Raw genomic sequence first — 16,915 nt, 5'->3', positions numbered from 1 at the left:
AGTGAAGTTGCACCTTCTTGTCCAACTCTTGGCAACCCCATGGACTATAGCCTACCAGGCTCCTCTGTCCATAGGATTTTCCAGGCAATAGTCCTGGAGTGAATTGCCATTTCCTTCTCCAGGGGATCTTCCCAACCCAGGGATTGAACCCAGGTTTCCCACATTGTAGACAGATGCTTTACCATCTGAGCCACCAGAGAAGTCCAAGATTACTGGAGTGTGTTGCTATTTCCTTCTCCAGGGGATCTTCCCGACCCATGGGTCGAGCCCGGATCTCCTGCATTGCAGGCAGATGCTTTACCCTCTGAGCCACCAGGGAAGCCCATGAAGTAAAGTGAAGTGAAGTCACTCAGTCGTGTCTGACTCTTTGCAACCCCATGGACTGTAGCCTACCAGGCTCCTCTGTCCATGGGATTTTCAAGCAATAGTCCTGGAGTGGATTGCTGCTTTCAATATACTTTCAATATACTTTCTTTGTGTTTTGTCTTTGTTAGTTTCCTTCACTTGTGTAGCATTTCTCTGCCTTTTCATTATTTGTTTTAAACATATTGTGCTTGAGGTCTCCTTTTCCCAGGCTTCAAGGTGAATTCTTTCATCCTTTTGGTTTCTGCCTTCCTAAGGTTGGTCCAATAGTTTGTGTAAGCTTCTCATAGTGTGAGATTTGTGCTGAGTTTTTGTTTGTTTGTTTGTTTTTCCTCTGATGGGCTAGGCTGAATGAGGTGGTAATCCTGTCTGCTGATGATTGGATTTATATTTTCATTTTGTCTGTTTTTTAGATGAGGCGTTCTGCACAGGGTGCTAATGCTGGTTGGGTGATGCTGGGTCTTGTATTCAAGTGGTTTCCTTTGTGTGAGTTCTCAGTATTTGATACTCCCTAGGGTTAGTTCTTTGGTAGCCTAGGGTCTTAGAGTCAGTGCTCCCACTCCAATGGCTCAGGACTTGATCTCTGGATCTGATTCCACAGCTTCACAGCTTTCTGCTTCAGTTGCTCCAGGTCCATTCATCCTTGAATATCCTCACGGAAGAAACTACCAAGTGAAATTCCAGAAATAATTCTGTTCAAGGCCTCAGCATCCCAGTTCTTCTGCAATGTCACCTGTTCTTTCTCTCCTCAACTCCTTGAGAAGCACCGTTGCCTCCGCACTGACTCCAGAGGTGGGAGTTCACTGGGGATGGAGCTACACTACTCCTACCCCATCTGCACTGTTACTTATAGACCAGGACTCTCTGATAGGTGTGGAGGAGGGAAAGAGATTCAAAGAGGGAGGGGAAGCTTACCTTTCCAAAACAAAACCATACTGCTTTTAAGTAGAAAAAAATACAAAAATGGCAAAGTACTTTAGTCCTCAAATATATATGAAAATACCACCAGCTTTTGTGCACACTGTGGTTGTTTTCAATATTCATCCTTTCTTCCAAATTATTGTCCTGATTTTCATGTAAGTGACTTCCCTGGTGATTCAGACAGTAAAGCATCTGCCTACAATGCAGGAGACCAGGGTTCTATCCCTGAGTCAGGAAGATCCCCTCGAGAAGGAAATGGCAACTCACTCCAGTATTCTTGCCTGGAAATCCCATGGATGGAGGAGCCTGATAGGCTACAGTCCACAGGGTGGCAAAGAGTCAGACACGACTGAGTGACTTCACTTTCACTTCATTTAAGTATCAGACCTCCCCGATTCCATTCATTTCTTTTGGAGGAAGTTAATTTCTCTCTTGACTTGGGTTTGGGACTAATGCTGTGGCCCTCAGTCCAACCATGTGATCTTTTCCCCCTGATCAAGGTAGCTGGCTCAGGGAGGGGCAAGTGATCCAAGACAAGCTAAGGAGCTCTGAGAAGTGGTTTGCTACGGGAAGCTAATAAAGACTCTTCCTTGCTTATCTCAGGAGAGCTTCTTGAAACAATCCTTTCTGTTCCCATACGTGGATGAATAAGATCATATCTCAGACAGCTTTTGGCCTCTGTGTTTCATCCATGATGGGAAGTGTACTTTAGAATGACCCCTTGCACAGCAGAGAGAAAGTTGAAACTGAGTTACATCCTTGATAGCTTAGTGGAGTTACTGAGTCAAACCCACCAGGAGGTGAGCCCTACCTGTGAACAAGGCACCTTTAAGAAAACTTACATCCTCTGTTTTATTTACTCCAGTTTGCATTGTTTCTGAACTTCTCCTATTACTTGTAACCAAGCTCATTTTACCTTCTTCAATGTTGTCCTAATTCTGGAAGGTTACTGTGAGGTAGTTCAGATTTTTCTGCTAGCTTACTAAAAATTATTTGACGTCATTGCATTTATTTTCCTTAATCTAGCTAACGTATTTTAGAGCTGTGCTGTTCAGTACAATTTCCACTAACCATATGAAGCTATTTAAGTTTAAATTAATTAAAATGAAATAAAATGAAAAATTTCATTTTCTTGTTTGCACTAAACACATTTCAAGTACTTTATAGCCACATGAAGATAGAGGCTACCATCTAGGTCAGCACAGATACAGAACATTTCCAGTCTCAGAGAAACGTATACTGGATAGTGCTATGAAAGAGAGAGTGAGAGAGAGAGAAGAGAAGAGAAGAGAGCATATAAGATGAGGAGACTTGTATTCTAATGTGACCCACACCAGTGAACTCACTGTATTCCCTCAAGAAAGCCTCTTCCCTTTCTTAGGTCTTTTTATTTCGTGTACAACAGAGAGGCTGAACAAGGAGGTTTGGGGGAGATTTCTTCTAGGTTCAAAGTAATGAAATTCTAAGTGTTTTTTTTTTTCTTCAATTTTTAACATTTGTAGATTTTTGTTATTCTTCCGGGGTCAGCTGTGAATTGTACCATCAGATCATATTTAGATACTAAGTACCAGGGCTGAAAATTCAGGACAGCATTTTTTTTTTTCTTCTAGGCAAAACAAACAAACAAAAAGTCTCCAAAATAGATTTAGTGGCAGGTAGGTAAGGGTTTAAACAATACATGGGCCACTTTCTTTCACTTAGTGTCAAAACAATAGTCTCAAACAGAACAAGGCAGTCATCATTAATATGTATTGCTACTTCATACATGTGTACTACCAAAAAGAACAAATAAAGCCTTGGAGGAGGGCACAAAATATACTTATTTCTGAAAAAACTGTTGATCATACATGCCATCTCGATAGTGGCCTCAGATTTTATTTTTGACTCATTGATTATTGTTTATTTACACATACAAACACTTGAGTCTCTACTATATGCTACACAGTGTGTGTGTATATATATATATATATATATATATATACATATACATATATATATATATTTGATTCTGACAATAGAGGAGTGAACAAGGTGCTAGTTCCCCTCTTATAGTGTTTACAGTAAAGAGATAAAACAGATATCATAAATAATTCTAGAAACAGTTATTTACAATGGTAATTAAGGCTATAGAGATGACATACTGTGAGAGCACATGTCAGGGTGACGATTTGGTTTGGAGCATTCCAGAAGACAACTGAGAGAAACTGTATCCCACTCAAGGACCCAGGAGTGTAGTAGGAGCTGAGTGAGAATGTTTGTAAAAGATGAGCCTAGAGAAGTAGACAGGGGCCAACTCATGCAGAGCCCTGTCAACCATGGCCATGAATTGGGGCTTTGTTTTAAGCACAATGGGAAAACCACTGAAAGGTTTTCAAGGTTTGCTTGGGTGGCATGATCAACACGCATCTCAAACCCATTCCCTCTGGTGGCAGAGTGGGAAAGAGATGCATAGAATGTTCACATTTGAAGGCAAGTGGACTAGTTAAGGAAGTATTGTTATAATTCAAATAAAAGATGGTGGTATTTGGGGTGTATATGTTTGAATGGACAGGGAGAGAGTAGAGAGATTTAAGACACAGAGTCTGTGAAGGGCCATTTCTTAGGTCAGAGTGGGTATGGGAGATAGTGACTATGAATCTGGCTATGGATCTGAGCATTTTATAAGCCAAAGAAATCATGTTACTGTTTTTATTATTATCACCAAAGCAGTCATTTTCACAACCTTTATGTGCTCATAATATATACTCATATTCTCATAATAAAGAGACCACTTGTTCTTTGAAAGTTCAGTTTATTTATCACTTTCATTGGTGCAATGGAAGTGAAGCTGTTAGTGGTTTCAACTTTCTTTCTGTTCTAAAAAGAGAATAAGGAGATGAGATGCGGAAGAACAGAAGAAATGACCTTATTCTTTCTTTTCCTGCTGCCTGGAAGACAGACAAGATAAGCAGTGAGGAATTATAATTGATAAAGTAATTGAAGAGATAGGCTGCTGGAGGTGAAAAATGAGACTCCTACATGAAGGTTATCTTTTCCTCTAGCTGAAGAGAAATCTCGCCTTCCTTTTCCCTTTTCTTACAGTTACTGAAAACTCTGGCTTGTGTATCCACATCCAAATTACCAAACTGAGAGTCACCAAATGATTCAGCCTCTGCTCATTAAGTCTTATTTCTGGAGCAGTTTTTTGGCTTTTTTGGTGGGTGTGCTCTTTCTCGGCTTTTTACCTTATGGATGCTATACATTTTTATGAAATAATTTGTCTCTTCTTCACTTCTACTGCTAGGAGGCTTTGAGTCAAATTAGTACTTCCTCTGTCACTTGATGGTTTGTGGTTCACTTTCAAAGTTCTCATTAGGCTTATCTTACTTAGCTTATGTGGCTTTTATCTTTATTTTGTAATTTTTTTTTCATTTCTTGGCAATATCATTTGCCTAGAATTTCATTGCTTAGAGCTTCGGTTCTGAAAATCAAATATGAGTTTGCATCAAAGGTGTTCAACCTTATGAGAAGTGTGACATTAGTTCAATCACTTAACTTCTCTGAAATTTGTGTTTTCACTGATAAAATAGAGATGACTGTAATACAGACCTATTTGCATATTTGTGAGTATTAAATGAGACACTGCATGTGAACGCTAAGCCAGGGGCTTGGCATATAAAAAGATTCCTCTCTCTAGACAAAAGGTATTAAGACAATAGCATCATCATCATCATCATTATTAATACATGTTCATCAATCATCACAGATATTATATATTATGTAACTCATATTCTCTTGTACATTTGCTTTCTCTTCATTTTTTCCTCATCTTAAATGTATTTTAAAACAATACAAGGTACAGAATAAAGAAATAACATAAGTATACACATTTTATTTAGGTCCCAAAGTAAGACTAACAAGCTAGGGATGTTGTTGTGTATCTGATATGGGCCACATATTAGGACACCAGGGGAGACAGGAAAATTTTAAGTGAGTTCCAGACAAAGCATGATATAACACAAATAATTTATGCAATTGTGTTACAGGAGAAAGATAGGGTAGCATTATTACTTAGCCAAGGGAAGAGGTATATTGTCTTCTCATAATCAGAGACTGAAAACAGACGTTGTCAGCCAATTGATGGATAGCCCCAGTGACTACAGAAAAGAGAAACTGAGTTTCAGTGGTATAGAAAGCATCTAGATTAGAGATAATGACAATGATCCTCTCATCCATAACTTCATTTCCATTAGCCAACTGAAATGGAACAAGAAAAAAACAATAGAGTTGTGAAATCACAACCCAAATTGTGTTATTTCAGGAAATACTTGGAACTCCTTTAAATGGCATACATCTAAACCACTTCCATTTGCATTGGACTGAAACTTGGCATCTTTCTCAGTCCAGATGTAATTTATTTAAATTCCTTTAGTTGTTTTTTTAATTTAGAAATATGCATAGACATAAAATTTTGCATGTCTCAAATGTGTTTTTCCTGCACATTTGTGAATTCAAATTAGCCAAATTATTAAGTGGCTTATTCCTAAACTAAAGTGAAAATGGATTTTATTTCTAATGCCAAGAAATGAAAAGTGTGGTAATCAGGGAACTGAGAGATTTTCTGGTGGTACTTCGGGCCTGGATCCAGGATTTTACCCCTGCAATGCGTTTCCCAATTAACTTACTAACACAAAGTATATATGATTTTTTTGTATTTTAAAACTGTTTTAAATCATTTGAAGAGACCAAGGGTGAAGTCACACCCCACAGGATGCAGGTTTCCACCGGGAAATCCCCTTTGGACATTTCTGTTGCCCCCAGTCCTTCTCTTCCTGAGCCTCTAGAGAACCTCTGCCTCTCTCTCTCTCTCTCTGTTTTCTGCCCACCCCCACCATTTTTCCCCTTTCCAGGTTTCTGCTCTACTGGTTCCTCTATCCTCCATTCCTCCATCCCATACCTTTCATTATGCAGGGCAATATGCTGAACATTCTTGGCTATGTAAACATTTTGAGTTTTATCTTTTACCCTCAATTATTTTCATTGGGTCTTCTGAGTAAACATGGGTTTTTCCATGGGGAGAAGTTCTAGTGAATATGATTTTCTCTCTTTTTTACATAAACAGATGTACATACACATAGATACTATATTTGAAATTATATCTTTAGGAGTTTGGCCCCACTGAGTAGGTATCTTAAAGTCCTGTAACTGGAAGGGCTATAATAGTGGTGTGGTAGACCTTTGCCTTTTGCAATATCATGCTTGTATAACGGAGCCAGCCTGGCCATGGGCATGTGAATGTTCAGTTTATAACTCCTGGTTTATGAGAATCTGAAGGGATACTGGCTGCAATAATCAATGCTTTGGATTTATAATGCTCTGATCAAAAATCTCCAGTGGGTATCTATACCATGGAGCTCTGTGAAGACATGAACTAGGCCTGATGTATATATTCTGCTATAGCTTAGGGAAGTAAATGGAACATAATTCAAGTAATACATGATTGATATAGGTTAAAGTATCAGTCAGGACAGACTAGGTTATATTGCAGTAACAAATAGCCCCCAAATCTCAACTGCTTAAAGAACACAATATTTCTTATTACTATCTACATCTGTTGTGAGTGGCAAGGTGAAGATGAGGACCTCTGCTCTTTACAGTCTCTCAAGGATCCAGGAAGATGGGTCCTGTTCCAGAGGCAAAGAGCAATCTGAAAAGTGTTGCTTCAACAGTCCTTCAGCCTCAAAAAGATACCATCAGTCTGGTTGACACCTCATTGGCCAAAACATTATGGCCCACCCAACAAGAAAGTGATCAGGTGATGAAGTCCTTTGATGGCCAAAGGTGGAAAGGCTTCTTTGAAGGGCATGAGAATGACTTTGCTTTGCGTTGGGAGAATGGACTAAATTGCCTTAAGTGTCAATATTTGTTGATGCTTATATTATTAGGGAAAATGATCATTGGCAGCAATACAATGGACAGGGTATTTAGAAAAGAAAATGGAGCTAGTCTGACATTCTTGTTCCATCATATGCAAATATAGAAGCCACTTAAGATTGAAAGGGAAAGTCATTATTCCAGTCTTTTTAAAAAATTCTAACAATGCCTATCTGAGTGCCTTGAACATCCATTAGTATGTATTAGTATGTATGTATTAGTATGTATTTCAAGTTTATTAAACTGAATCATAGATAAGAAATGATGTTGAACCTTAGTCTAATCCCTAGAAATGAAAAATATAATGTACAGTTTTCAAAATGGTAGCCTTTATTAGCAAATGTGAAAAGTAAAAGTTGCTGAGTCATGTCCAACTCTTTGCGACTCCCTTGGAATTCTCCAGGCCAGAATACTGGAGTGGGTAGTCTTTCCCTTCTCCAGGGGATCGTCCCAACCTAGGAACTGAACCCAGGTCTCTCATATTCTAGGCAGATTCTTTACCAGCTGAGCCACAAGGGAAGCCCTTTCCTTCTAATTCTAATGCATTATCATAGCAAAGTCTTCCCAGGTGGTGCTAGTGGTGAAGAACATGCCTGCCAATGGAGGAGACATAAGAGATGTGGGTTTGATCCTTGGGTTGAGAAGAGTCCCTGGAGGAGGGTATGGGAACCCATTCTAGCATTCTTGCCTAGAGAATCCCAAGAACAGAGGAGCCTGATGGGCCGCAGTCCATAAGGCTGCTAAGAGTCAGACTCGCACACACTAGCATAGCAAAAACAAAACAAAAAGCCATGAGGTAAAGACTGCCTTTCATATTTCTACACTTCAAATGCCTGGAATATACTCAGCATGTAAGTCTTGAATGAATATATAATAATTTTTGAAGACTGTATTAATTGAAAAGAAATAAGAAAATATAATGGCTAATTTTGGAGGGTAGGTTTTTTTTTTTTTTCTATGAAGTATTTAATCCTAGTGTTTAGGAGATGGGCTCTTGACCCAGATTGTTGGGGTCTGCCCTATCACTTAGCAGCTATAATACCTTGAGTAAGTTTCTTAATCTCCCTATTCACTCTCTGGTTCCCCATTCATGAAATGAAGAAAATAATAATGATATTTATCTTATGGGGTTGGTAAAAAGGATTAAATTACACCTTATAAACAACATACTTTGGAGTAGCATCAGCACATGGTGAGGGTTTAAATACACCTTACCTACTGCTACTGTGGGCTTCCCTTGGTGATTCAGCAATAAAGAATCTGCCTGTCAAGGCAGGAGATGCCAGTCTGATCCCTGAGTCAGGAAGATCCTGCAGAGAAGAAAATGTCAACCCATTCTTATATTCTTACCTGGAAAACTTCATGGACAGAGGAACTTGGTGAGCTGCAATCCACGAAGTCGCAAAAGAGTCAGACACGACTGAGCGACCAAACAACAACTGCTACTGTAGTTTTAATCACTTTTGTCTTGAGATTGAATGGTGTGAGCTTACTATATATATTCACCAACTCAACAATAATGAACCATAGAAATGAAATACACAATCACACCTAGAACTTTGGCACTCGACTTACGTTCACTCTAAGATTTGTATTTACTGTTATCTTGAAATTTGTTTAATGATGAGCTTTAATAAACAGATGTTAGGGTCCAAGCTATTCTGTGCAGGACCGGGGATGACAAGTGATGTGTTTGAAGGGTGTCTCAGTGTCTCACTTTGTGTAAATGGAGAGAGAGAACGATAGCTTCTAAAGATGCACTGCCACATCAAACTTTCTTTATAATGACTGAGAAAGCCCAGAGAGTACTCGGAGGCACTTGAAGAGGTTGCTGAAGCCAGAATATTATAAGAACTACCTTAATTTTGAAAATTAAAAAAAATAAATAAAGACTATACAGTATGATGTATGACGGTGGCAATCACATCAATGTTATTTTCCCCCTTGTTCCCGAGCACCTAACACACAGTAGGTGCTTTATAAGTGGATAACTGATTGATTTATTTGAGTGAATCATTGTCAGTGCAATCTGTAAGTGAAAACTAGGTCACTTCATATGCATCATTTATGTGTAGGTACCATCATATCTATATTTTCAAAGAAGAAAGTGTCTAAACCCTAGCACTGGAAACAAAATTTTGAACTTTTGAGTGTTTCCTCTTCCCACCCCAGCATATTATTTGAAGGAAATTTTTATAAAATGTCTTGAGCATATTTCTTTGTCAAAACCCACTCTTCAATGCTGAAAATGATGTATTTCTATGTATTAAACATGTTTTAAAAAAACTCAGAAGGTTTGTTTTAGGCTTACTCCTATACACATCTATACTGTAGTCTAGGTAGATCATGTTCCCACATTTAGCTGCTGAAATAATTGACAGACTTAAATTTGTATAAACTCAACAATATTTTGGGTTAACTTACTGGTTAAAAGAACCTTAAAAGGTAAGAAATGGCTTATATTTTTCACTTTCCCATTTGCTGTTAGAAATCTAACACCCATTAACACTATCAGTATTTTGCAGAATGCTTTTTTCTTTTGTTTCTCCTTCCCTCTTTCTTCTTTTGGTAAATGAACAGTATCAGTAAAATCTCTAACAGAAAGTACTGGGCAATACAGTGTTAAAGTGCTGCTTGAGTTGTTCAATAGTTAGTGGGCAGGTATTACAATTCACTGTAGCTGTAATAGAGGGTAATGTCACTTTAAGACATGTGATACTTTACAGAGGAGGGATGTATTGAAAGAGACTATTGCTACTTACAGCGCCGTATAGCAGCCCTGCTCCTACATTTTGCTGCCTTACTCTGCCCTGAATGCTCTGGAGTGGGGATGGTCCGTCATTAACTATAAACTGATTCTCATCAGGAAACTGCACATTATCTCACCATCATTTCAAAGGTCTCGTCTGGCAGAGGTGACGCCAGGAGATGATTTAAAGGTGAAAATGACAAGGTTTCCAGCCCTCAAACCTTGGTTCCTTTTCTGACAATACAGTCTGAATGAACCCAATGTCTTCTTTACTGTGGAAGTAACATCGGAAGAGAAAAACATATATATATTTTTTAATCCTGATAAAGAAGATTATTGGGAAGCTCTTTTTTAAAAAAATCTCCAATTGTGGCACAGATGGATTTTAGAAAGTGTTAGAGCTTTCCAATGAACACTAATAGAGTACTCTGCTCTTGGCTGGATTTTTCAGGTAAGAAGCCTCTTTAAGGATTTAAGATTCAGAAAGCAGATTTGAAGTCTATTTAGTCAGGTCTAGAGACCTATGTAAGGCTGAATGCATTATTTTGGGGGGAAACACCTATTAACATAGAGATCACCTCTTGCTAAGAGAGTGAGCAAAGAGAGCTATTTGCAAGAGCCTTAGAAGTAATGTTAAGAATTAAAGAAAGTTAAATGAAAAAAAAAATAAAAAGAAGGAAAATATTGCAAATGTCAAACCACAGCAATTTTGACTGCTAAGATTTATATAGGTGAAGAAGAGAAAGCAGTCATTGAAAAACTGTTAAGTTTTTATCCTGGTAGGGTTTTTTCAAGTTTAGATGAATTCCTAGTACATTTTAACTGAAATTCACAAAGTCTTTGCATGCCACCATCCGCTCTATTTTGCCTTTCTATAATTTGCAGGCACCCAGATGCATTCATTTCAGAATTCATAGGTGGGGTGTTGCTTTTATCTGAAGAGAATGCATCTATGGTACACTGATAGTTCTGAAGACAATGAGGCTAAATCTGTTATACACAAAAGTAAACACTGGGCTGTGAAACTAATTATAAAGTGAATGGTCCATGTGAATCACAGACCAGGGCATGAAAGGCATCATGCTGTTGAACATAATGTTTTCCTACTTTGCACTTAATTATGGTTGTCACCATTTGTCTATTATAATTTTGAAACCCTTCTTAAAGACTAAGTCTCTCTCTCCTAAAACCCACAAATTATCTTGTATTTTGTCTGTATACATACACACACACACAGGTATAATGTATATATTTTGCTTACTGAACATCACAGATTTTGAAAGAGGGCCAATTTCCATGAATAAAGAAGCCACACTGGGAGGTCACTAGGAGGTTTTAAATGTAGAGTTTAAATACTTGAAGTATATGATCTGACAGTGGAAAGATGAAAAAAAAAGAAACAATCTTGGGTCCAAAGCTCTAAGAGAAAAGCATACACTTAACTGGATTCTTATATAGAAAATGCTTCCGTATCACTGGCTGAGTAAGGACGATGCTTCAAGTTTGATTAATTTGGCAAATATGAAATGCAGCATAAGGTGTTGTTTGAGAAATTGGACAATATGTAGCGCAGTTGAGCTTTTGTACCTCCTAAGATTCTCATAGGTGCTGAGAAGACTGTCAAAGTTTCAGCGCCTGAGAAAAGGTGGATGTTCGTCCATAAATACGTATACCACCTGTATATGCATATTCATCAACACTCAACAAATGCCACAATAAGATCTTAGGAGGCAAAGCAATATTGTAAATTATGGTTTGCTTTAGGAGAGATGCATAGATCTTAGATCTTGTATCTGAAACTCATTTTGGCTGAAGACAATTCCTTCTGATTTTAAGTCCAGCCCCAAACACCAGTTCTTTCAGGAGATTACAACATGCCTCTGAGAAATGATTTCTTAGTTTAGAAGACAGCACTGGAATTAAAAATTCATGACTGTAGAATTGAAAAAAAAAATCCACTCTTTCCTTCCAGGCTTATGTCAGACTTGCAATGAAGTTAGAATGAACAGGAGCATGCAGACTTTCAATGCCTGGAATAACTATAGCTTAAAGATAATTGTGTAAAAGAGGATATTTAGTCAGGGTATAGTGTTTCAAACTGCCTAACAGATAGTCAAAAACTTTATTTCTGTATTTCAGCTATCCTAAGAGTTTGGTTTTGCAGAATTTCAAAGATGGATTCATGATCTCATGGAGAGTGATTTCTCTCTCAACCCCACTTTATGCCATGACCTCTGCCAGGTCATTAATTCTAGCCAGCAAAGTAGCAAAGGAACATGACGTCTGAGACACCCCTTCTCTCATCAGTGGGACTGACAGAGCTGGGGGCTCAAAGCCGGGGATAATTCTTCCTTTCTAATGTTCTCTTTAGAGAATGGCAATGGTCTCTGCGATGTCCTGGGTCCTGTATTTGTGGATAAGTGCTTGCGCGGTGCTGCTCTGCCATGGATCCCTTCAGCACACTTTTCAGCAGCATCACCTGCACCGACCAGGTAAGTCGGAGGCTGGCTCCACAGTAGCCTCCAATCTCCAGCCTCACTGCGGTCTTCTAACAGATGGTTGAAGGCAAGTGAGAGAAAGTGCTACAGTGTGGGCAGCTTGCCTCGGAATTCCAAGACTTACTGTTGGCTGGATGCTACGGGGAGTGTGGGGGATACTGAAATGCCATGGATGTATTTCCAATAACTGTTCGGAAAATGTGATTCTGTCTAGGAGTACCACCATCCCTTGGTGCATAAAGTAGAAGTCTTTTGTTTGTGGATACCTTGGCCAATAGTGAAATATTCTGCAAAAGGTGGGATAACTTTCAAGACTTGAAAAATTTTTAAAGAGGCAAAATACGATATTTGCAATTGAGAAAGTGTGTCCATGATCCTGGGCTGCATTTGTCTGACGCATAGATACCATAATTTTGGTGTGTATGTGGCTAAGGATTTTGTGCGCATGTTAGTGCCGAAATTAACTTTGGAAGTAGTTTGTCAATGAAAAAAAATTAAACAGCAACTTACTAGTTCTTGTCTGGTTTGTCTCCTCTCTTTTCTTCTCTCCTTCACTTTCTGTTCTTCCGGTATGCTTGGTGCCTTTTATTTTTTTTCCCTATCTCTCTTGGCAGTATCGGGGTCAAGTTCTCTCTAGCGTGACTCCCCCCCCCCCCCATATCGAATTTTAAGTTCCAGATGCATTTTTCTTTCTTCGTTTTTCTTTTCAGAGTATATTTCTCACCCTTCCATGGTCTCACCCTTCAATCTGTATTTTTCTCTCCTTCGCCGCTCCAGCTTTCTCATTACTATTCCCTCAGCTCGACTGTCCTCACCCGTCCTGGTTCTCGGAAAGGCTGCCTTCCATTTTCGGCTTAGCTTCAGCCCTTGCACTTTTTCCTCCACCTTCAGCGCACCCCATCCCCTCCCCCGCCCCGCGTCCGATAGCCAGGTCCGGGCTCTGGGGACCAGTTGCGCGCTCAACCTCCGGATCCTTAGTTCTCTAGCGCTGCCAGCTTTCCACACACACTCCTTCCCTTCCAAATCCCTCTCTGGCTTTTTCCCATCCGCCCGGCTTCCTGCAGCTGCGTGGTGCAGCGTCTATGCCTTTGCCTTTCCCTGCCTCTGCAGCCGGCCTGGGCACCCATCCTGGGCTCTTCGACACTGTCTTCCAGCAACGCCTCCCAGGGCGCTGCTTGCTGCTTTCCTGGGCTCTGCTTCCTGGCTGGGGGCGGGATCGAAAAAGCGCTGCTGCCGCCCAGGTTCTCCCGTGCGGGCTGCAGGCGAGCGCACCAGCCTGCTGAATGCTGCAACTTGGGCCGCCCCGAGAAGAGGGGTTTGGCGGGGCCTTAGCTTGAGGCAGAGGCCCGGGGTTGCCTCTGGGCTCCAGTTGCCCTTTCCCCACCCCCTGGGTCGGGGAGGGATGGCGAGGGGGCGTTGGTGCCCCTGCAGGTGGGTATGGAAACGGCTTTGCGGATGCTGCGCGCTGGTATTTCTGCTCCACGTGTATTCTGAGACTGGATCTACCACTGCCAGAGTCCGAGGCATCAGTGCGGAGTTGGAGGAAAAACAAACGTGGATCTTGGAATCCCCAGGTTACCTCCAATCAGTAGATGACCAATCTGCTCTGGAAAAAAAAAAAGAAAAGAAAAAAACAACGTCTTTGAGTTGTTACATAGTCATACAAATAACGTGAGACATTTCTAGTCATGATAATACTTAACGATAAGCATGCATAACAGAAACAGCTAATGTGAGTGTTTTAGACATGATCTGAAGGTTAATCCACGTTGCTTGGCTTAATTCTTACTCAGGTAGGTGTGATTTCCCACTGTGTTGCTCAGGAGACTGAAGTTCTGAGGGTCTGGGTGACTTAAGTTCACAAAGCTAGTATCTGTCATTGGAGACTTCGATCTGATTTCATCTCCAAGAGCCTGTTTCCCAAAGAGGAAATAATGCCTCAAAGAGCAGAGAACAATTTTGCCATGTAGCCTTTTTGAAGCTTTGTGAGAACCTTCATGTAATTCAAGAAAACTTTCCAGTTATGTCAATACAGGGACTCATTTGAAGTGCATTCTGAAAGGGGTCTATGGCAGAACTGGTGAGGGGTGGCTTGTGGGGATGACAGAACTCAGGCCAGATCATCAGTGCGCGTGCATGTGTGTGTGTGCGCACGCGTGCATGTAAGCGCTCACAGGTGCGCTCAGTCATGTCTGAGTCTTGTCATCTGTCACTTAACATTAGCGACATGACCCTGGGCAAGTCACTTTTCTTCTCTAGGCCCAATTTCTCATTTAGGGGTATTGTGGGGAGTGTAAATAAACTAATCTTCAGAAAAGTACTTTATAAACTATAAAACTCTTCAGAAATATCAGGAATTACTGACATCCTGGGGCTTCCCTGGTGGCTCAGATGGTAAAGAATCCACCTGCAATGTAGGAGACCAGGGTTGGCCTCATGAGTGGGGAAGATACCCTGGAGAAGAGAATGGGTACCCACTCCAGTATTCTCGCCTGGAGAATTTCATGGGCAGAGGGCCTGGCGGGCTGCAGTCAGTGAGGTCACAAAGAGTCAGAAAGTGCACAACTAACACACTTTCACCACTTAATAGACTACAAACGTGCATGTCGCAGATGTTGAATTAGTGACGTCTTGCTATTCACACAGCTAATTATCCTTACTGATAACAATATTGTTTTTACTCTTGCTGTTAATTTTAACTATGTGATACCTGGCTAGAATATACCACCAAATTCCACCTGTCTTATTTTGTGCCCTATGCATACAGTCAAGAAATATGGCACACTTTGCAATGAGTTTTCACATAGACTCTCTCTCAATTAATTGATTAATATATTAGATTATTTTTGGTGAAGGGTTGTGGCTATGTAACAAGTAAAGTTATGTCTTTGTGGGGCTTGTTATCAAAATACAATAATTTTAAACTGGGAAACACATCATAAGTTCTCTCTGCAATTAAATTCAGTATTTTTTTTCATTGTTTACTCTTAGTAATTGCTTATTATCATCAGTTCATGGTTCATCTGTACCTCGAATACTCCAAGAAACTGCAGCACTGAAACAAATTTCAACCCCAAGTACTTATACATTTAAGACCTATTTCTGATTCATTGATGAAATGAAGAAACTATAAATACTCCCTTCTAGATGCAGAAAGATGAAAATAATATTAAAGTCCAATGTTTCTATGTATTAGGTTTATTCAACTTTCTTGGGTTTTCAACAATAGCTGCAAAGATTAAAGTCATAGATCTTGGACACAGCAATATTCTACATTATTTCAGTAAGAAATACAATCTCCTTTAATGCAATCTTCAGTCTTGATTTTAAGGGAAAATGTATGCTTCCTGTGATGAGAGTTGTGATGTTTTCCTTCATGGGTCTTAAATCTTCAGGGACACTAATGAAATGTGTATGAAAACAAGAGAGAAATCAGGGCCAGTTATCTGTGACAATCCCCTCCTTCAATGAGCAAATAAATAAATAAATAGCTGGATAAATGAGCAAAAAGGAAAAACATAATCTCATTTTCTCAAATCGGTTAAAACAAGTGACATGATGAGAAAAAATGAGACACCAGCAGACTCTGAGCTTTGCCACATTTGCCTAAGCTTGAAAAATCACCTCTTTCATAAAGTAGGAGCTGGCAGACACCATGTGCATATCAAGTGTCTAGGAAATGTGAAAAATGACACATCTTTCACTCAGAGCCCTGGATGGAGTGAAGGCTTTACAGTTGCCTCCTCGTCTGCTTAAGAATATCTGGTCCCCTTCTCTGCAGGCTCTTATAGGTAGCTTCACCATCATCTCCTACACTGTAAGATGGATAGTGCTCTGATCCCAAGCAGCCAATCTCAATCTCTCAAGAAATAATCCACCCCACTGACAGATGAGTGAAACTGGATGTTCCCCCCATTCAAACTATGCCGTACCTGGATGGCACCAGGTAGCCGGAGTCCTTTACGGGAAATGGTTGGAGATTTGGGCCAATTTCTGCTGTCAGCCCATAGTATTAGGACCTTGTTTCTGTGAGGTCGTGAATTTGTGATCTGTCTTTTCAATGCTGTTTCTACACAAACAGAATGAGAATATGTTAACTAGAAAACGGACTGAATTTAATGTATTCCCCTGCAGTCCCAAAGTGCTTCCTATTTTTCATATTTATAGTATTAGGAATGCACCATTTGTTTTCAGTGACTCACTAGTTAAGGAAGATTAAAACAGTCAATCAAATGAAAGTGAATTTTAAAATTACACAAATAAGTAAAATGTGCTATAGATTAACAGATTTGTAATATCAATAATTTAATATTTGGCTAAATCAAGTTTTTTATTTTGGGAATGATGTAGGAAATTAGTGTGATAACTTGAAGAATACTCATGCCTTTTTAAAAAATATGTACAGTAAAGCTAGAAGAAGGACATTTAATTTTAAAAAGACAGACTGAACAATGAAAACTCAGAGTGGTAT

The 16,915-nt window shown here is 39.7% G+C and overlaps 1 protein-coding gene and 1 long non-coding RNA gene across 5 annotated transcripts in view; one reads left to right on the top strand and one right to left on the bottom strand.

The window, feature by feature from the left end:
* LOC132658212 (uncharacterized) overlaps positions 1–13,602 on the bottom strand; it is a 53,675-nt gene extending 40,073 nt beyond the window's left edge. Inside the window, exon 1 of the long non-coding RNA XR_009597508.1 lies at positions 12,955–13,602. This is a non-coding gene — a long non-coding RNA (uncharacterized LOC132658212). The remainder of the gene's footprint in view (positions 1–12,954) is intronic.
* TAFA1 (TAFA chemokine like family member 1) overlaps positions 9,985–16,915 on the top strand; it is a 527,210-nt gene continuing 520,279 nt past the window's right edge. For 2 of the 4 annotated variants that reach the window (XM_060402893.1, XM_004018339.6), the window contains exons 1-2: positions 9,985–10,397; positions 12,318–12,438. In XM_060402893.1, coding sequence (XP_060258876.1) covers positions 12,321–12,438 — 118 coding nt within the window. In that variant the 5' untranslated portion in view covers positions 9,985–10,397; positions 12,318–12,320. Of the gene's footprint in view, positions 10,398–11,927; positions 14,547–16,915 lie in introns of those variants that run through there. The other 2 variants (XM_060402891.1, XM_060402892.1) reach the window with 2 other exon arrangements.

Source organism: Ovis aries, chromosome 19, assembly GCF_016772045.2.
Source record: "Ovis aries strain OAR_USU_Benz2616 breed Rambouillet chromosome 19, ARS-UI_Ramb_v3.0, whole genome shotgun sequence".
In the NCBI taxonomy this organism is placed as follows: domain Eukaryota; kingdom Metazoa; phylum Chordata; class Mammalia; order Artiodactyla; family Bovidae; genus Ovis; species Ovis aries.
Note: the sequence above shows the minus strand (reverse complement) of the source record. Positions and strands in the feature narration are given on the sequence as shown.